This window comes from Xiphophorus couchianus, chromosome 21 (assembly GCF_001444195.1).
Source record: "Xiphophorus couchianus chromosome 21, X_couchianus-1.0, whole genome shotgun sequence".
Taxonomy (NCBI): domain Eukaryota; kingdom Metazoa; phylum Chordata; class Actinopteri; order Cyprinodontiformes; family Poeciliidae; genus Xiphophorus; species Xiphophorus couchianus.
This window is the reverse complement of record NC_040248.1, coordinates 20394814-20413700: the sequence shown is the minus strand read 5'-3', so window position 1 is coordinate 20413700 and position 18887 is coordinate 20394814. Positions and strand designations below refer to the sequence as shown.

Here is an 18887-nt window from a genome sequence, read left to right as displayed (position 1 = left end):
AAGTAACAAATGTTGCAATTTTGGTCCCCAACAGAACTGAGTCTACTGGAGAAAACACTAAGAAAAATGCACTTAGTTATTTGGGAATATTTCTAATCGTGGACACCAATACAGGCACGAACAGATACAGTTAAAGGAGGATGTTGTTGTTTGGACTGAAGTCACATTTGGTCTTTAACCCTCACACATTTCTTTAATTAACAAGTAAATTTTTGCCAAAAGGTTTCTTTTTTTTCTCTTGCCGAAATCACTTTTGGAGGTGACAATTTACTACTTACTATTGGTTTACAGCTGGAAACGCATCAGCTTAAATGATTGTAAGAATTTGAAGAGTTCATTTGTTACAATCATTGCAGTTTTCCTTAAATTTTCCCCTTAGATTATTTCTAGGGACGTCTTTATCCCGGAGGTAAATTACCCAAAATGTTAAACATCCTAGTAACTCGCCATACCTGCAGGTGTTTCTACGTCTGATGTGGGGGTAGAATCCAGATTTGTGGGTTTGTGGCATCATAATTTAAAATTGTTGCACAAAAATTGTTTACTGCCTCTGTAAGTCCAAAGTTTAAAGTCCTGCTAAAGCCACGGAGCTTCACACTGATTAAAGTCACACTGTTGTCAATAAACACTCACTGAACTATGAATGGTGTCTGCTAAGCTGCCAGCTGAAGGTCGATTTGGTTTTTTTGTGATATTCCATATAAAGCTCAACGCCAGTATCTATAATCTTCCACCTACATTTGTTTCCATACATATCAAATTTCAAATATCTGATCTAACTGTTGCCGATAACATCATCGTAACTATAATAATCAAATTCCTCTGTAATTCTAGCAAGATCAGTTGCAATTGACACATTTCTGATAAAAAAAAAAAAAAATTAAATTATGATACACATTTGCGTAAATACAGTGAGAACCTCCTTCTGGCCCAGATCTATTCAAGATGTTGACAGAAAAAAAAAGACTAACTCTTTTCTGCCCTTAATTTAGTCAAGCGGGAATCCAAATTGAATACACATGTTCGTGTCCCACAGAGACAAAGATAAATGTGATAAAGCCACACTAAATGGAGCCACCGGCATACACACGCTAATTTAAAACATCAACAAAAGGGCAAGGGGAAGAAAACTGTTGCTAAAATCAAAGTTATATCAGCAAAAAAAAGGAGAAAAAAACAAAACAAGCTGTGGCTAAAGAGAAGGCTGAGCGCAGATCAGCAAGAGCCCACCCAGATCCATCAGCAGATGCATGCCAGCTGTTTACTCTGTTTATACCGAATGAGATTCATCTAAACACGAAGTCATGTTAATAGATAATTCCCATTCCTTTGCCACTATTTGTTGTTATGCAGCTGGGGCCTGGACTGGGAATAAAAACCAGGCAGCAGAGAGAGTTTGGAGTTCTGTAGTCGCTGCGGCTAAAAATGAGTTTTGTGTTTTCAGGGACGGAAAGGTGAATCGTGGGTAATACAGACGAGCATCATCTGCAGCCAACCTGATATCTTGCAGCCGTAGACCTCGAAGCGCAGCGCTATGCCCGTTTCCCAGGCGACTGGACGGATGCGGAGGAATCGCGTCAGTGTGGGTTTGGGCAGCTTGGCCTTGGTGACGTCCGTTGGATTGGTGTTGCCCTGGAAAATCTGTGGAAGAACAGCGGGAGACAAACGGATTATTGACAGAATGCAGGGAAGGAGACGCAGAGAGGGAAACTAGAGGTCATATTAGCTGCGTTTCCTTTAACAATAAAATCGCACAAATTGAAATGAATGGAAACACGGCAATTTCGGGGAACAAAATTGCGTTTTTGTGCTAGGATGAGGTGGTTTTTCAGCCGTATTGAAATAGTACTTGACAAAACTGCAGTGGAAACACTTTTTCACATCCCACGAGTCATGTGATCAAGAGCCGGATATTACTACTAGCGGAAAGGGAGAAGAGGACGACAGGAAGTGGTAAGAGGATGATGGTTTCTTTCAGACAACACGCAGCTGGCTCCACCAAAGCTCTCACAGCATCACACGGTTTACATAGCCGCTCCCAAGTGGGTGGGGCTTCTCACTCCAACGGCTGAATAAGTCGCCAATGTCTCCTCTGACAACTGACAGATGATGAGTGCTAATTTCTTATTTAATAGAAACTCAACAATCGCAAAATTGCGTTTCATCAACATTAGTGGAATTTCGACAGACACATTTGCAGTGGAAGCCCAGCCAGTGTCAAAGAACAGCTGTCCATTCAAGCTGTTTCACGTGAGTCTCTAAATTGTATTAACGTTTCCTGAACAGAGTGTCATAAGTCGCTGAAATGTTAAGGGGATGGGAGACGCCCTTGCTTCACATGTCGCAGTCGAAGCAGGAGAAAACGCTGTGAAACCTGAGGCTGGATGTGTAACAGTGATCAGATCCGATTGGCTCAGGGTGCCCTCTCACCGTCCTCCGCTCCCAGATCGGGTGTGGGGTTTTTACTGCGCCTGTCTTGTCGAAAGGTCAGAGACGCCGGTGTTCTCCCCTGGGGTCAGATGACTGTTTACTAGCGCTACAAGACGAGGACGGCCACCCAGACGAACGGCCGCCTGAGGTCCGTCACAGTTCATTCTGAGTAATTGAATCTCAAAGGTAGCCGCGCGGCCTCCTGACCTCCCTGACCGAGGAGTTACGAGGCGGAAAGGATTCCAGCTGAGCAGAGTGGGATGCACAGATGGAAAGATGGCAGTTTAGCTAATCTAAGAAGAAACTGAAACGTGGCTGGGGCTGATCCATTAGACCAGGCGGCCTGCTACCAGGTCCCTCACCCGGCATGCCCGTCGTCTACATCGCTGAGGGACCCTTCTAAAGTCGGCCACTTCCTTAAATGCCGTGCAGCGTCTCCTCTCTGCTTGCTAACTGTAAAGTGGCTTTTTTTTTTTTTTCCTGAGCTGCGCTAAGATGCCAAACTGCAGGCTCAGCATGTAGCAAATGGTACCCTTCCACACAAAAGCACTTTAGAGGCCGGAAAAACACACGGCGAGCTTTAGGCGGCACCTTTAAGCTGCCACTTTACAAAGGGAACAGTGTACTCTGGAGAGAGGCCGTAAAAGTATCAAGCTTGGGGGCGGGAAACAATTGTTCAGATGGTCTGGGAATCTTTTTTGTACTCATTGGTTTTTTTGGGGTGTTTTTTGAAAAATGCCTTATGGGTGTTGCGTGCCACACAAATGAGGGGACTGTGAGGGGCCCAAATGCGTCTTTGACCCCTCCGGACACTTGGAGCTGAAGCGGCCTTCATCTCCAGATGGACAAAGCGGGGCCTTTTTGACGAGTCCGATCAGCGATCAATGGTTAGTCAGTCACGCTCCGGTCCAGCATGTCACTCGTTTTACTTCCTTCCTTCCTTTTTTTTTTCTCTTTAGTGTTCCAGATCCTCCTCTACCAGCTGTTCAGAGATGACAAGCAATTATTTCATTCAACCTTCCTACCTATTTGTCACCTCAACTGACATTTCTACTTTCTTGCAAGCGGCAAGCAGATACCAATTGAAGTTGTATGCCAAAATCAATAATCTAAAAACAAAAGTTTTCCAAAAATACTTATGGAAGTCAATATAAAAAAATGTTTTACAGCTTTGTATATTTGTTAGGAATGCATCATCATCTGTATTGACTGATCTCAGTCATTTTTTAACTCATAATTATCTGTTCAGTAAGTAAACACATCCCAATATCAGTATCTAATATTTTTTTAAATGAGACACACTAACCTCCTCTTATTGGAACAACAATGGGTTCTGGTGTACAAACTGTTTTATCAGTGAAGTTCATCTTTAGTCACTCTGAAATGTTTCAAGTCAAGTCAAAGGAAGCCCAAAGAATTTCATTAAACTATTTACTAAAACATGCAGAGATGTGTTAGTTTGATTCATTCAGCCTAATATTAAATCTATTAAGTTACCATGTTAAACAAACGCAAATAAATTAAGTTTCACAAATTTAATTCAATCAACAGTAACAAATAACTCGATTATTTTATTTTTTTTAAGTTGGAGTGCCATTCTCTTTTTTTCAGCACACACAGACTGATGATTTCCTAATGCAAGCCAAGCTAACCATGCTAACTGCGAATGCGAGGCGGTGAAGCCGTAAATAGGCGATTGGAAAGTGGCCAGAAAATTCCCATCGTCGTTCTTTAAAAACCGTTCCCACATGTGATTTGGGGTCTGAAGCAGATGTTTGAGTCGCACCTTCTGTTTGGAGCCTTCTTTCAAGGTGATCCAGTCCTCTCCGTTGGAGCTGACATCTACTTTGTAGGACTTGACAAAGTATATCTTGTGAGTCTCCTGGGAAATGGCACCCTGTGTCCCGATGGCAGAGATGAAGCGCAGAAAGCCGAGGTCCACCTGCAGAGGGGATGGAGATGCAATTATAAGTTTGGGTTTTTTCCAACATAGGTAACATGCAACGCTCTGTTCAAATCAGGAGCAAGCGTTTAAGTGAGGCTTATAATCCACAGTTGGTATTAATAAAACACAAGCAAGTAGGGGGAAGGTAAAGCCAGGGAATCACCTCTGGCCACAGTCTCATCAACTTCCAGCAGGAATTTAATAAACAGCAATGAAACGATAGGCGCCTTAATGAAAAAGACACGGGATGACAACTTAATTTCCTGAGATGGGAGACAAGAGGCTGCTGGATGGGAGCAGAAAAACGTCTGGAATCGCATTATCAAAATCGGCCAGGAGGAAAGAAGGATACAGGGTGAATATAAAAACGCTGTGCATTTAAAATATGCAGGGAGGGCGGGGGGCCGCGGGGTGTTCACGGGCTGCGGTACATTACCGGACGGTTGATACGTTTTCTCATAGAAAAAGCTGCATGCAGCGGGGTCAGACGGGAGCATGAGTCTACTGCTATGCTGTGATTTTTGTTTGACTAACGCGTACGTGGATTTCGTTCATTCGAGCTTGTTTATTTCCAAAGATCCGCACACCGAGCCCGTTCACAAGGGTGACCACAGCTGCCAGGCAAGAATGAGCGCAGACACCACTTTAAGTTCTGCTGACATCTGTTTATGTGGCAGCAACGGCATCCAAATTGGCTTCTGGTTATGTAAATGATGCTGTTTATCACGAGTGGGACCACAGGTCTGAGTAATACCTCAGCTGAGAAACAAACGGTGCCTTTAAAAGTGAAGTTCTTAGTATTTCGTCATGCTACAAACTATGTCTTACACGTATTTAATGTGATAAACCAAAAGAAAGTAGAGCATGATTGTGGAGTGAAGTGAATGATGTTGTTTTTATAATCTCATTAGTATTTTTCCGGGTTATTATTTTGGGTAAAATGATCCGAGAAGCATACCGAATGGGTTTTGAGAAGACGTACTGAAAAAAGCGCTGTCTGAGAAAGATGCAGAGATTTGATTATGGGTTTGTTTATTCTACGGCAACAATGCAATGCTTACATGGCCCCGGAAAGGCGTTTGGTTCAAGGTTGCGGCATACTCTTGTTATTTAGTTAGTTATGTTAAATTGACCAAAAATTCAGGCCTAAAAATTTGACTAAAAGAAGACGTGTAAACTGATGTTAACAGTTGTTCTGCATCTGAGTTAAGCTTGATGAAGAACGTTCAAAAAAGCCTTGAACAAATGAGCAAATGTGTTTATATGTGCAAAGAAAACCCACATAGAGTTGGAGCTGTAATTGCAGGTTTTGATGAAAAACCACACTTTTCAAAATTTTATTTGTAAAAAAAAAATTTAAAGGGGCAGTATCATGTAAAATCTTTTTTTTTTTTTTTTTACATTTACAACTTGTTAGAATGTTATTTCCTCATCATAAACATACCTGGAGTGTTGCCATGATTCTTCCACACATGTGGGAGAAATCCTTTAATCTCCATGGCAACCATTCAGCTGTGCAAATTACCTGGTTGGACCTAGCTCCGCCTTCGAGACGCAGCCCCTCCACCTATACGAGCTACTTATTAGTGAAACGCAGGTAAAAACTTTGTTAAAGGGTTAATAAAGGAGCCATGTTGTGACGCCTTCCTGAAGGCGGAGTTTCAGAAAGAGCAGGAGTTACTTAAAGAGACAGAGGCCCAATGTCAAGGAGTCAAATTACAACGCCTATTTGATATTTGGTAAATATGGTATTTTCTTAACAACTGAAGGTAACATAGTTACTTGATTGTGTTTTCAAATGACACTATGTCCCTGGAAAACACATAATGCTGCCCCTTTAAAACCATGTGTCATTTCCTTCCACCGCACATTAACTTTTCATTAGTCGATTGACTAAAATCCTGATAAAAGTACATTGAAATGTGTGGTTGTAGTGTGGCAAAATGTGAACAGGTTCACAGAGTGCGGACAGCTTGTACCCCAGCAGAAGCCACTTCACCCATCGCAACTCAACCCCCAACAAAGACAAAAAAAAGAAATTAAAAAAAAGTTTGAGCGAAGCTGAGAAACTTTCAAAGAATCCCAATCTGAGGAAAAAGCAGCGCAACTAGTTTTAACAAGCGTTTGCGGCACCTCTGACAGGCTGAGCTGACATTAATGAGGAGTAATGGTGTTGAGTGCCGGCGCCACTGTAACGCAGGAGCGGTGCAGGAAGCCAGGGTGTCGGAGAAGACGGGCTTCCAAGATCACGGCGAGAGACGAGAGACGTCCCTTTGATGTTGACGGGAGACGGGAACGGGCCCTGATGGATGGAGAACGGCGGATTACTGAATCGACTCAGAGGAGATCCCCTGTGTTTGCACGTGAGGAAGGGAGACGGCTCAAAGATCCTCGCCGCGAGAGCGCATAGCCAGCAGACACGGATTGAGTGTGAATACTTTGGGTAATTAAAGCCAGGTTATCTGCCGCCACGCATCTTAACAGGGATCCAGCATGTCAAAGCCATACAGTCAAGAGTCAACTCCAAGGCCCCCCACATCCCTGTCTGCCAGGCCCATATACAGCAATCCACCGCACTTAGTGATTCCAAGCTAAGAGAGCTGGAAAGGAACACGGGCCCTGCCACAGAACGCTGGTCATTCCGGCCCCCTTTAGGTTTCTTCCAGCGGTAAAAAGACATAAACAGATGGGAGCAATAAATGAGATTCCACCGTACTCATTCTCTCTGTCTCATTCCAACGATTCGGATGGATGGAGCCGAACACACACACCCGCACACGCAGGCACACACACACAAAAAAGTCAGTCATATACAGACAGAATACTGTTGTTCCTGTCAATTGGCTCAGGGGACTTTTACAGTTAAACTCCACATTTTTAATTTTTTTATTTTTTGGATCCACAAATAGAAGTAAAGTCAAATCCTGTCGGCCCGAGACGGTTTAATGACGCAGGGGCTGAATTCTTCTCTGTGGGGTAAATGGCTGTTTGTGGCAGAGCTTGATGGGAAAAGCAGCAGATGGCAGCAAGGTTTGGACTGCGGGTTCAGCACTGAAAGGCCTCCATTATCTATATCCATATAGCCCTCCTGACCTATTTTCTGTTTGGACCGAGGGGCAAAAGCACAATGAGGCAGCTTATGCAAAATTTTGGGCTTAAATAAAAGATAACAAAAAATAAATACAAATTTGAAAAAATTGGGGGGAACAGCAGAACAAAGGCTTGGAATACCTTCTGTGACAGCGAGTCATTAGAAAGAGACTGAAATGAGTGGGGAGTAATTGGGAACACTTGGTGCTTGCATGTCAAGCCATGAACGTTTCAACAAATTACTTATTTAAGGAGCGCTGTCCTAATACAGTCAGTCAATTCAGTCAATTTCCCCCCCGTCGTTTGGTCTGTACATCTGTATTTATATAATTAATAGTTCGTTTAAGGCATTCTGCCATGCACCAGCACAAAGCAAGACACTAGACTCTTACATAAAACAGTTGTGTCAAAGTGTTACAAACATAAGCTCCTGTTTCAGTCACTCTTGGATGGTCAGGAACCTCATTGACGGAAAGGGCTGTGGATGATGGTCAATCAAAATGGGGATGAATCAGATCTCCAACCCCATCTTCTTTATCTTCCCGCCTTTCTCACCAATGCTTTAAAAAGGAGTGGCAAAAGCCAGCGAGGTGGATTAGCAGTCTTGTCATCGAGAACTTCTTACTGTGAAATATCGTCTCTACTGTGAGGATGCGCTGTTGACATGTGATGATAGTCATGTATGACATTAAAAGTGTCTTTAGTGTCTTCTTGAGACACTTCTTTGAAAATACTTGCATGATATGAGTTATGGCAACATTTATCTTCCCTTGGGGATAAAGTATTTTTGAATTTAGTTGAACAGAATACATAAACGTATGTTGGCCATTTCCTATCCCAGTCGGTAAAGCTCATCATGGTATGTTAGTAGTCTGGCAAAAACCAGACACGTGTTCTATGCCTTGCTTGCCCAATCGCTAATGTTTGTCGGTAAAATTTGTAATGCGCCAGTTTGACGATATGAAGCTTGCTATAAATTGACTGCCCTCTAACCACCCATCCTGTGAAAAGAGAAGTTCGAACAAGGCGGCTGTTAATGCTAATTCCATATTTGGAAACTTAGCTAACACGGACTGAAAGGCTTTGTTTACTTCCTCCACTGCTATTGCTAAAACTACAGGCAGACTACAATTGTGATGTCATCATTCACAACTTCTTCTGTTAGCTGATAGGCCCGGTAGAAATTCTACTGGAGGAATCCAAGTCAGTGGGAGAAAGCCCAGAATGAGCTGTGAAGAGAAATTAGAATCAAACGCAATTGCATAGGATGGCAATAGCCAGGCTAGCAATGTTAGCCCCTTACTGGTTTTGTTCCACTTTCATTTAAGGAGCTACCCATGACTGAATTCCAAGGATCTTGTTCTGATTGAGCACAATTCACCATGACCCATCAAATGTGAGTAAACGGCTATCAACCCAATGTGTTTCTGCCTTAAATCCACTGACCAGCTGGTTGGACAGACATCTCATTGCTTCATCACTCCCTAGAGAAGCCAGAAAGCCAGCTAATCCTTACATATGATGACAGATGCGAAGCTGGGACTACCTTTCTTGGCAGCTCAGAGACACAGCAGTAAGATTGACTTGCCTCTCCATGCCACACTTTGTCCTTTCAGAAAACACCAGGGGACGATGAAAGGGGGTCTCAGTCGCAGCTTTAAGTGTTTTGTAAAGCGATCAGCGGCTCTTGAAACTGTTTAGATGCTGGCTTGGCAAGTAATTGGGTGACGTATCTGTCTAGCGCTGTCCAACATGAACAAAACTTAACCTGTGAAATCAGTTTTCCAGTGTTGTCCTACAATAACATGGCTCTCAAAGTGTGACACATGTCTTGTACAATTCAACTGAATAACAAATAACTCCGGTCAAAGGAGAAAAAAGATAAAAAGTAGGCGTGCACATCCTTACACTAATAACTTGTTAGTGTAAGGATCTTCGATAGGAGTCCATAAGTACTCCACATTTTGACAATAATAGCCTGGTTTGTCTCGCAGACGTTCTCCACGCCCATAAGACTGTGAGGATTTCTCTTATCCACAGCACAATGCATCTAAGCAAACATATTTCCTGTGTAGACCGTTCCAACACTTGACTTTTGCTCTGAAAAATGGACTATTGTCCCATGTAGAACACATCAATTGTTTTTGCACGTTTCTGTAGCTTATCCAGTTTTGGTATTGGTCTCCTGGAAAGTTGTCTGGCTCGTTGCTTTCTTGTCAATTGAATTGTTTTTGAAGAAATGTTTAGTTTTTGTACTCAATGTTCTTTATTTAGTTGTGGCCATTGCCACTGCGTCATGGTACTTATACACTGTTCCAGAACATTTTGCACCCTTCTCTTTACTGATACCTCTGCAGAATGAGATAATTTCGGTCCTTTCTAATCGCTCTGCAGACTTGTTTGTTTTTCAGTTAAGTTGTGCTAACTAAAGCCTCGCTTGTGGTGCAACCCAAGTTGGTGCGGTTTGGTACTTTATTTTATTGTCAGACATATCCAACTGAACTCTTATTGGGCAGGCGGAGTTAAACCCAAATGCCTAATGTTGCATCAGACTAACTCGACGACAAGCACCGGCTGCTTTCCACTGACCATATAATTGAGCAAATTATAATTACTAAAATAAATTCACTAAGTGGAAACACTGCAATTTCAAGAAGAAAAAAAAACCCCCCATTTTCTAACTAAAAAAGAATTGGGCTAAAAGGAGGTGGTTTTTCAGCTGGATCAAAATTAGTGTATATCGCAAAACCGCAATGGAAACACTTTTTCCGCGTCATGTGATCAACAACCGGATGTTGCTACTGGCGGAAATGACGAACAAGACGGCAGGAAGTGTTAGGAGGATCATGATGCAGCATGGCTTTTAACAAGTTATCGCACGAACAATCTTACTTGGTTGTGTTTCTTATTTGATGGAATCACTGCAATCTGCAAATCTGTCTACAAATTATTGTACGCATTTGTAATGGAGACACAGATAGTGACGTTTCTTTGTCCTCCAGCCAATGGACTGTGTTGTGTGGCGCCAGTAGCCCCACCCTAATCATACTGTACCATTGTCTTATGAGCGTACAACTTCACTAAGCCTTTCTTAGTGAAGGGTCCAGGAATGCTACGTTACGGGTCGGCTGTAATGGACCGCTGTTGTTATGGAAGCAGACAAAAGAGTGAACCGAACCAAACAGCACCACTCCGCTCCACGCTTTACTGCTCAATGGAAAAGGGGAATAAATGTCACATTTTTATGTGGCACAATTTTTTTCTTTCTTATCCTAGTCATTAGCATTTTAACAGAGGTTTATAGATTTCAGAATGTTAAAGTTAAGAGAGGATGGGTTCTTTTACTGTCTGTGGCATGATTAATGGTACTGAACCTTGCCAAAAAAGTCAATCCTTGCAAATTTCTGAACGTCTTGGGAATTTGAAATCTGTTGCAATGTGAGTGAAGAAAAAAATAAAAATAAAAAAGGCTCGTTGAGGTAAGCTGTCACAGGATGCAATGCAATGTGGAGAAGGAGATGAAACAAAGCACGGTGGAAGGAAACAGGAAAGCGGAGATAGCGGAATGCAGAGGGGAAACTCGGGGAGGGGAAGTTTTGCCACTGACGGCAAAGCCTTGCAAGATGTGAAGGACAGAAGCATGGGGTCTCCAGCAAAGAAGTGCACAGACTAGATCAATTCCACAGACATGGGAGGATAACAGGGCCTGGGTAATGAGCGAACCATGATTTATTAATGGCCGCTTGTTAGAAACAGGGAGAACGCTGGCAAGGCTGCGCTAACAGACTGAGGTTTCTCGGGTCAGGGAGGAAGGCCGGCTGTCAGGGTGCTTAGATTTGGAACAAAATCTTCCATAAACCGCAGAGGCCTCTGTAAAAACAAACAAGCCCAGATAATGATTACAACTGGGACTCCTTTTAACCCAACGCCAAGAACAGCACTTACTGACCTATAAATGTAAACCAATAAAATTTAGAAATCATACGAAAACCCAGAGAGGATCTTGAGGTAAATAAATCCTCCTCACATATAAACCTATTTGTCTTCGAGAGCTGAAAGGCTGAACCGTGTTTGATGGCTGATGTAATCACTCGGAGGGAGACGTGAATTATGACTCGTGATCCACCATCGCTGCAGTCTGAGACTCTGCTGACTCAACAAAACCAAGCGTCCATCTCCTCCACGTTTAACATTTGGTTATATTTCCAGATAAGTGCTTGGAGTCGAGCCGGTCTAAACAAATGACACCACACGTTCTGGGCACGCAGGACGTGGCTCGGCGAGGCTCAGCGAGGACCGCACAGTCTGACTCATAAAAGCATGAGAGCCAGGGTAAAGAAATCAGCCCAATCTTTTCATAAGTTCATTATGAGAGCCAGATATCGGCGCGTAATTGTCCTCCAGGAACTTTCTTTCTGCTTCAGCATTGTCAAAAATGTGTGCTGGCGTATTAGGGCCTTTGTAGATGGAAAATAAATTTAAAAAATAAGAAAAAGTGGGAGTAAATTTCCACTACAAAACTCAGAAGTTTTGAGAATAGTCTAAAAAAAATGCTACAAAAAACAAGGACATTTCTGTGTTTGAAAGGTCAAAAAATAGCTAGAAAAAAACCTTAGAAATTTTTATGTCAATCTAAAAAGTTATCAGAAGTTTCAAAAAAGTTGAAAATTTTCAACATTTCAAGCTCAGAAAATTTCCTAAAGTCAAACTTTTTTGACTTTTGAAACTTAAAAATGTTCTTGTTTTTTCTTATAGAAAATTGCTGAGGCTAATCTTTCGATTTCCAAGTTGTTTCCAGCAAAATTTATGAGATGTATCTCCAACTTTCTGGGAATTTTCTCACAATTTTCTTCACTTTTCAAACTCAGAAATTTTCTTGTTTTTTCAATACATTTTCTGAAATCGATCTCAAAATTTCTCCGTTTTTTCCCCTCCTCATCACCGTTTGACTTTTCAAACTCCAAAATGTCCTTGTTTTTTCTAAAAACATCTCAGAAATGTTTTTTTTTTTTCGTCCATCTACAACGTCCCCAATAACTTGTTGTAAAGATAAGTGTTTATGAGCCCATTTTTGTGTCTTTTTGCTATGGGTCAAAAATAATAGCTCAAATCCCGTTGCGTCCCGACAGCCACTGTGTGCAGTCTCTGGCGGTTTCACACACACACTGATGAGACCAGAAAGGCAGAAAGAGAATCAAGTCGTGCTCAGACTTGTAACACCGTTAGACCTGTCAGGAGATCCTGCATGCGCAAATTAACTCTCAGCATTTAAACGCAGGTAAACACATTGAGCATGAGCACTGGAAAGTAAATGATAGGAATAACACAGATGTGTGGTATTTAAGTATTTATGCGTGTTTGCATAGATGTAGTTTAGTTCGAGATAATTTTCCAATTACACCCTTAACGGCAGAGTGTAATCACTGGGTCGAGGTATTACTCAGGGTATTGCCGCAGAGTTTGAACTATATGACTCAAAGTTGCATGACCTGACTAAATCCTAGTCAGGGCGGCTGAGAAAAACAACAACATGGCGAGAAGTTCGAGGCAGAGCTTCAGAAAAGGCCTCTGAACACTATCTGTCCCTGCCTGATCGGCTTATAATTGAGTTGGATGCAGCAAACAGTTCTCTGCAAGATGAAATAAATGCATTTCTTTAAATCCGTTTCTCTACTTCCCCAACCGAGTGGGGAAAAAACCAGCTTCCTATCGCTGTGTTTTGTGTGTCTGTGTGTGTGTGTGTGTGTGGGCTTCTGCTGACTGAATAACCGAGGCCTCTACGGAATGAGTTTATTCATCTTCCCTTACCAAGAACGACAAAAAATAAATAAAAAATACAGAGAAAATGAGAAAGAACAGAGTGCTCCTCTGTGTGTTCTGAATTCAAAGAGCAGCAGCTGGCAGGCTTCAATCCACCCAGAAACCTCTGGAAACGCTTTGTGGATTTCCGATGGCGGCGCTGTTAGTCACCAAGTGGATGCCGAGACTCAAGTCACCTGTTTCCTCTTTTCCTCCGTATGCTAATGATAAAACGGACGACGGGATATGAGCTGGGGAACGCACAACAACTGGCTGAAGTGATGTGCTTTACTCACCAGAGGCGGGATGCTAAGACGGCCTGTCCCGATTCGCTCTCTAATTTCCCCAGTGTGGCTGAAGGGACGCTTTAAGAGCTTTATGTAATTCTTTACATCAGCATCTGTGTGTGGTTTGGACCTCACAGGCAGCCGTATTCGCACTATATTCATCTCAGTTAAACCGCAGCGGTCCCGTCAGAGGTACACATGTTTTGCTACAGCCCCACAGGGGGCACTAATGCACCGGTTTGTGAACTCTCTACTCATAAAAGAAGAAACCGAAAGAAAATATTGCTTCCCCACTCTGTTATTTATGCGTTTTCGCTCATCTCTCTACAATACACTTCATATAAAACCCTCCACACATTATTTCTGTTTTTCTTCCTCTGCTCCTGAAATGATTAGCAGTTTTCTGTAAGTGCCGTGCATTTGGCGCCACCCTTTGACTGGGAGTGTTATTAGCACCGCAGTCAAGGCAATCACAAATCTCTACACTACACATGGAAGTTCCCTAAGATTCCTGGAGGACCCTGGTGGGGAAGCACAGATGACAACATTTATGTCCCACAGGCATGATGCTGAAGCAAAAAGTAGACTGAAATGGGGATTGGGAAGGGGGGGGCATAATTTTGCCTTAGGCTCCATTTCCTGAAAGTGTAATTAATCCTTCTTTCTTGAAAATGATATTACTTAGATGCTGCAGGACCTATGAGCTTCGCTGCCAACGTTCCATTTATCACATTATTCACCTGACAGAATTACAGTTTATTTTTAGCTCCCCACACCTCCTTGCTGGCATTTAATTATGCATGTCTTCTCATGCACCGATGATCTGTTATGGTGACAAAAAGGGATGCATAGTTCAGATGACAGCGATAATAAAGCAAGAAAGTTTTCAGTTTTTCTCTTTTCAACTGTGAAGGGGCGCCTGATTAAAGGGGCAGCATTATGTAAGACCAACTTACATAACGTCATGCAACTTTGAGTCATATAGTACAAACTCTGTGACAATACCCTGAGTAATACCTCGACCCAGTGATTACACTCTGCCGTTAAGTGTGTAATTGGAAAATTATTTTGAACTAAACTATATCTATGCAAACACGCATCACATTATAATGTTTTTCCCTGATTAAAAGCAGACCTGGTGTGTTGCTTTGATTCTTTCAAGCATGTTTGAGAAATCCTTTAATCTCCTATGGCAACCACTCAGCTGCGCAAAACTATTGGTGGGACCAAGCTCCGCCTTCAAGGATGAAGCTCCTCCTCGGTTGCAGTTTCCAAGCTTCTGCTGCACAGAGCAGCCCTCCCTCATCTCCTTCAGATTAGCTAGCAGCAATTAGCAAACACCCGGTGGAACTGCACATCCGCTAAGCTAATTATACAAGCTACTTCACATTGCAATGCTGTTGAAAATGTTAAAGGGTTAATAGGGGAGCGATGTTTTGATGACTTCCTGTTGGCGGAGTTTCAGAAAGAGCAGGAGTTTTTAAAAAGACAGAGGCCCAGTTTCATGGCACTAAATTACAAAGTCACAGTTAAGCAATATTTGATATATACGTCAAATATTACTTTAAAAAATGCTTAAAAATACTGAAAATACTTAAAAATGCTTTGTATATACAGCATTTTATATATACAGACAGAGTGATGTATATATACAGCATTTTTACAGCAACTTAAGATACTCAAGGTTACTTGATGGTACTATAAAATAGCATTATGTGCCTGGAAAATACCTAAAACTGCCCCTTTAAAGATTTCAGTTTGTCTCAGTCAAAGGCAGGGAATGGAAGGAGTCTGATTTTGAGGTTTCTTGGCTTGTAAATTATCTTTGAAGATAAACCTTAAGGGTCATTCCTGAGTCTCCCTCCTCCCACTCCTCCACACACACATACAACACACACATGTGACTAACGCTTTGAGTCAGGATTACGAAACCAGCAGGCATTGATGGGGACGGAAAACACAGCGACCTGAAGGTATGTCATGTCTGGATTCTTTCCCAGGATGCCCAGCTGCACATGATCGTTTGGTGATGACTACCGACTAAAAGGGCTTCAGTCTCCCCCACTCACCATCCTCCTCTGTAAGGCAGACACTGAAAATGGCACTGATTGTGCCTGAGCTGAGTTTATTTTTTTATCTCTAGGTACTTATGCAGCACTCATTTCATTACGTCATGCGACCGCTCATGTTTCGATTACCGGCCGAGTGCGGCTCTCTATCCTCTCATTGATTTTCCCATTGAGAGCGAGGGGCCCAGAAGCGGCGCGGCAAAGACAGCAGCCATTGTTTCCACCCGGATGGCATGATGATGATCTCACCGGCAGCTGCATACCAGCCTCATGCTCTTTTGCTAGACTTCATCAAGTGAAAAGTTGCTGTTAATTACTGGTCCGTACTCGGAGCACTTGGAGAACTCGTCACTCGACAGGTTGGTAAGACATCAGAATGAGGTGCCGATTTAAAGAGGGAGACAATGCACTGGGACAGAGTGCTTTTTCGCCGATCTCCAACTTGAAGTAATGGAAACCGCATTAAGATGGAAAGAAAACAGGACGCGCTGGCTCAACGTCAGATGTCGGCCTCGGCGTGAGGACTAGAGTGGCGTTTTTGTTCAGGAAGTGTGCCATTAAAGGTTGCTTAGCCGGTCAGCCAGAGATGTTTGCTTTATAGATTTGAGGAAACACAGTCAATGCAAGCTGGTGTACCCCTCCCAACCTTCCAAAAGTCCAAGGTTTAAGACTGACATGTTTCCATGAGTGATTGACTTTACCTTGTGGGGGTCATCACAAATGGATAAGATAAGGGAACATTTTGTGACAGCAAACAACGATGCGTTTCTTTGCGTTTTGTGCTTTTATCTGTCAGGAAGTAAAGATAAAAGAACCTGTCGCAAGCTGGGTTGTCTTTGCATGATTAAACCTTTCAAGTAATCACTGACAGACAGACAGACAGACCACTTGTAAATATATAAATACAGTTGCAGACAGAAGAAGCCAGTGAAGCAAAATCACCATTATGGGATAAGATATACAGGCTTTCAGGTATTGACACTTGGGCTCTCTCCAAAACAGTCTAAATTATTGATGCAGCGAGCATGTGCGATCAATGGCATCTGCCTGACGGAGGCTCAGTATGTCTTTTATCGTCTCGTTCTCATTGCTCTTGCGGCTCTCGGTACCCATCGCACCCCCGCCCCCACCCGTCAGACGCATTTGACAAACTCATTCTGCACAATGTCAGCGATTCCTTCAAAAAAAGTTCCAGAGGAACCCTGCCGTCAGTCTGTAAACATATCGTTCTTTCCCTTGCGGAGGCAAATGTGTTGCACAGATGCAGGTGTTTCCATGCCAGTCAAGAGAGTCCGGAGACGAGGAGACAGCTCATTGACTCGTCTGAAGGTGTAATTTTGTGTATTTTTCCCCCCGAAACCTCCGGCGGAGAGCTCCTACTGCTTAAGCTATTGAGCGTCAGAGAAAGGCAGTTAATATGCGCAGTGAAGCTGGAAAATTCTAGTTTATAAGAAGAAAAAAAGCAAAAGAATGAAAGCGGATGATGAAATATAGAAGAGGTGATATAGAAGAGGTGATATCCAGAGTGAATAAAAGGACATCTGTCCATCTCTGTGTTCACCAACGGGGGCTGATTAATGACCTGGCTAACCCAGCACTCAATACTCAACCACACTACACCAATCTAATTAGCCAACGAAGACCGCCCATGACTGTAGCATCTTGTCCTCCTCCTCTCTGTGCATCAGAATGAGGCAAGCATTAAAATGGATGGACAGAGTGAAGGAAAAGGCCTTGGACTCGAAGGCTGCCTATCATGAATAATAAAACCGTCTGGCCGAGACGGGAGTCAGAGAATGATCATGAAATATAAAATGAATTGATTGCTATGCATCTGACTGCGCACCGAGATGATTTGTACATGCCGGGAGGGCGCCCCGGCTTGTTGCAACGCCGCTGACATGCTTAATGAAAGAGAAATGAGAATTTCTACTCTTCTAATACCACCTGTGATGACTGGCGCTCGGACCGCTCGGCACAAGTGCAACTCATTCCTACAGAGAGCAGAAATCATTAGCCAACCGCAAAACCTGCCGCTGCCTTCGAGATTAGAAATTCAAAGGTGGTGGGTGGGGTGAGCTTGTTGGGGTTGTGGGGGGGATTCAAGGTTTTGATCTGATTAGTGCTGGGAATTTTAGCTCAACCATTACAGCACAGAGTCTTGAAAAACTCGAATTTTAGGGCCAAGTCAAATCCTGAACATGATCAATAACAAGGCCAAGAAAAAGAGCTAATTATTTTTTGTTTAAAATACCCTGCGTTTCCATTGCAAATGGAAAACTCTGTCGATATTCCGCTGATATTGAAAAAACACAATTTCGCAATTGCGGCATCAATACAAAAACATGCTGCGCCGTCAACTTTCAACTACTTCTTGTTTTCTTCATTGAGGTTTTTTGCCAGTGTCAACAACCGGTGGTTGATCATGAGTGAATAAAGGGCTCCCATTGCAGTTTTGCCAAATAAACCAATTTCAATATGGATGAAAAAAAAATCATCTCCTCCTAGCGATAAAACATTTTATTGAAAAAGGAGAGTTATTTTGAAAGTGTCGTGTTTCTATTAAGGAAATTTACTTTCAAAACGTCAAATTGTGCCATTATATGGTCAATGGAAACGCAGCTTATGACAGGGCACCTTGAAAATCTCTCCACATTCGGCTTTTAGCAAAGGACTTTCCTATGAGGATGACTGATGCGTTTTTAACAGAGGTTTTAAGGGTGGTCTTGCTTCTTCCTGATCCACTCAGACGCACAGTGAGTTCCTCTGCGGGACACGTTGGGCCTTGCCAAACCCTCCTACTCGCACAGGTCGCCAAACACACACACCCGCATACACCCCCACACACACACGTAGAACTGTGTACATATGCGGTTACACACCGATTAAATTAGCTTGAAGGAATAACAGAGGTCCTTAGGACAATATTTTCATTGCAATAATAACGCAAAAAGCTTGCTTATGTCCCTCCCTGAGCAAATATTTGGCTTTGGGTCAGCTCTATTATCTATCCCCCGGGGCCAAACTTTTAAGAAATGAAGCATAAGCTGCTGAAAAAAAGTTGAAAAAGAAAAACAGCCTGTATATTTATAAGAGGTTGGGGTCTTGGGTTCATAAATCAAAGACAGTGCAAATGCATGGAGGTAGGGCTGTGGTTGGGAGGGGGCTGTGGGGAGTTCTTTGTGATGTGAGTGGACTCGGTATACGTGTCTTATCCCCACCATGGGATGACAGAACTAAATCCTTAATCTTCCCACATAAAGTTCC

General features: G+C 42.8%; 1 protein-coding gene across 3 annotated transcripts in view; it reads right to left on the bottom strand.

Moving 5' to 3' along the window:
• Nucleotides 1–18887, bottom strand: part of nrp1a (neuropilin 1a) — a 79540-nt gene that overhangs the window by 17373 nt on the left and 43280 nt on the right. For all 3 annotated transcript variants that reach the window (XM_028005018.1, XM_028005017.1, XM_028005019.1), the window contains 2 exons: nt 4217–4372; nt 1497–1641 (listed from right to left, as the gene is read on the bottom strand). In XM_028005018.1, coding sequence (XP_027860819.1) covers nt 1497–1641; nt 4217–4372 — 301 coding nt within the window. The remainder of the gene's footprint in view (nt 1–1496; nt 1642–4216; nt 4373–18887) is intronic.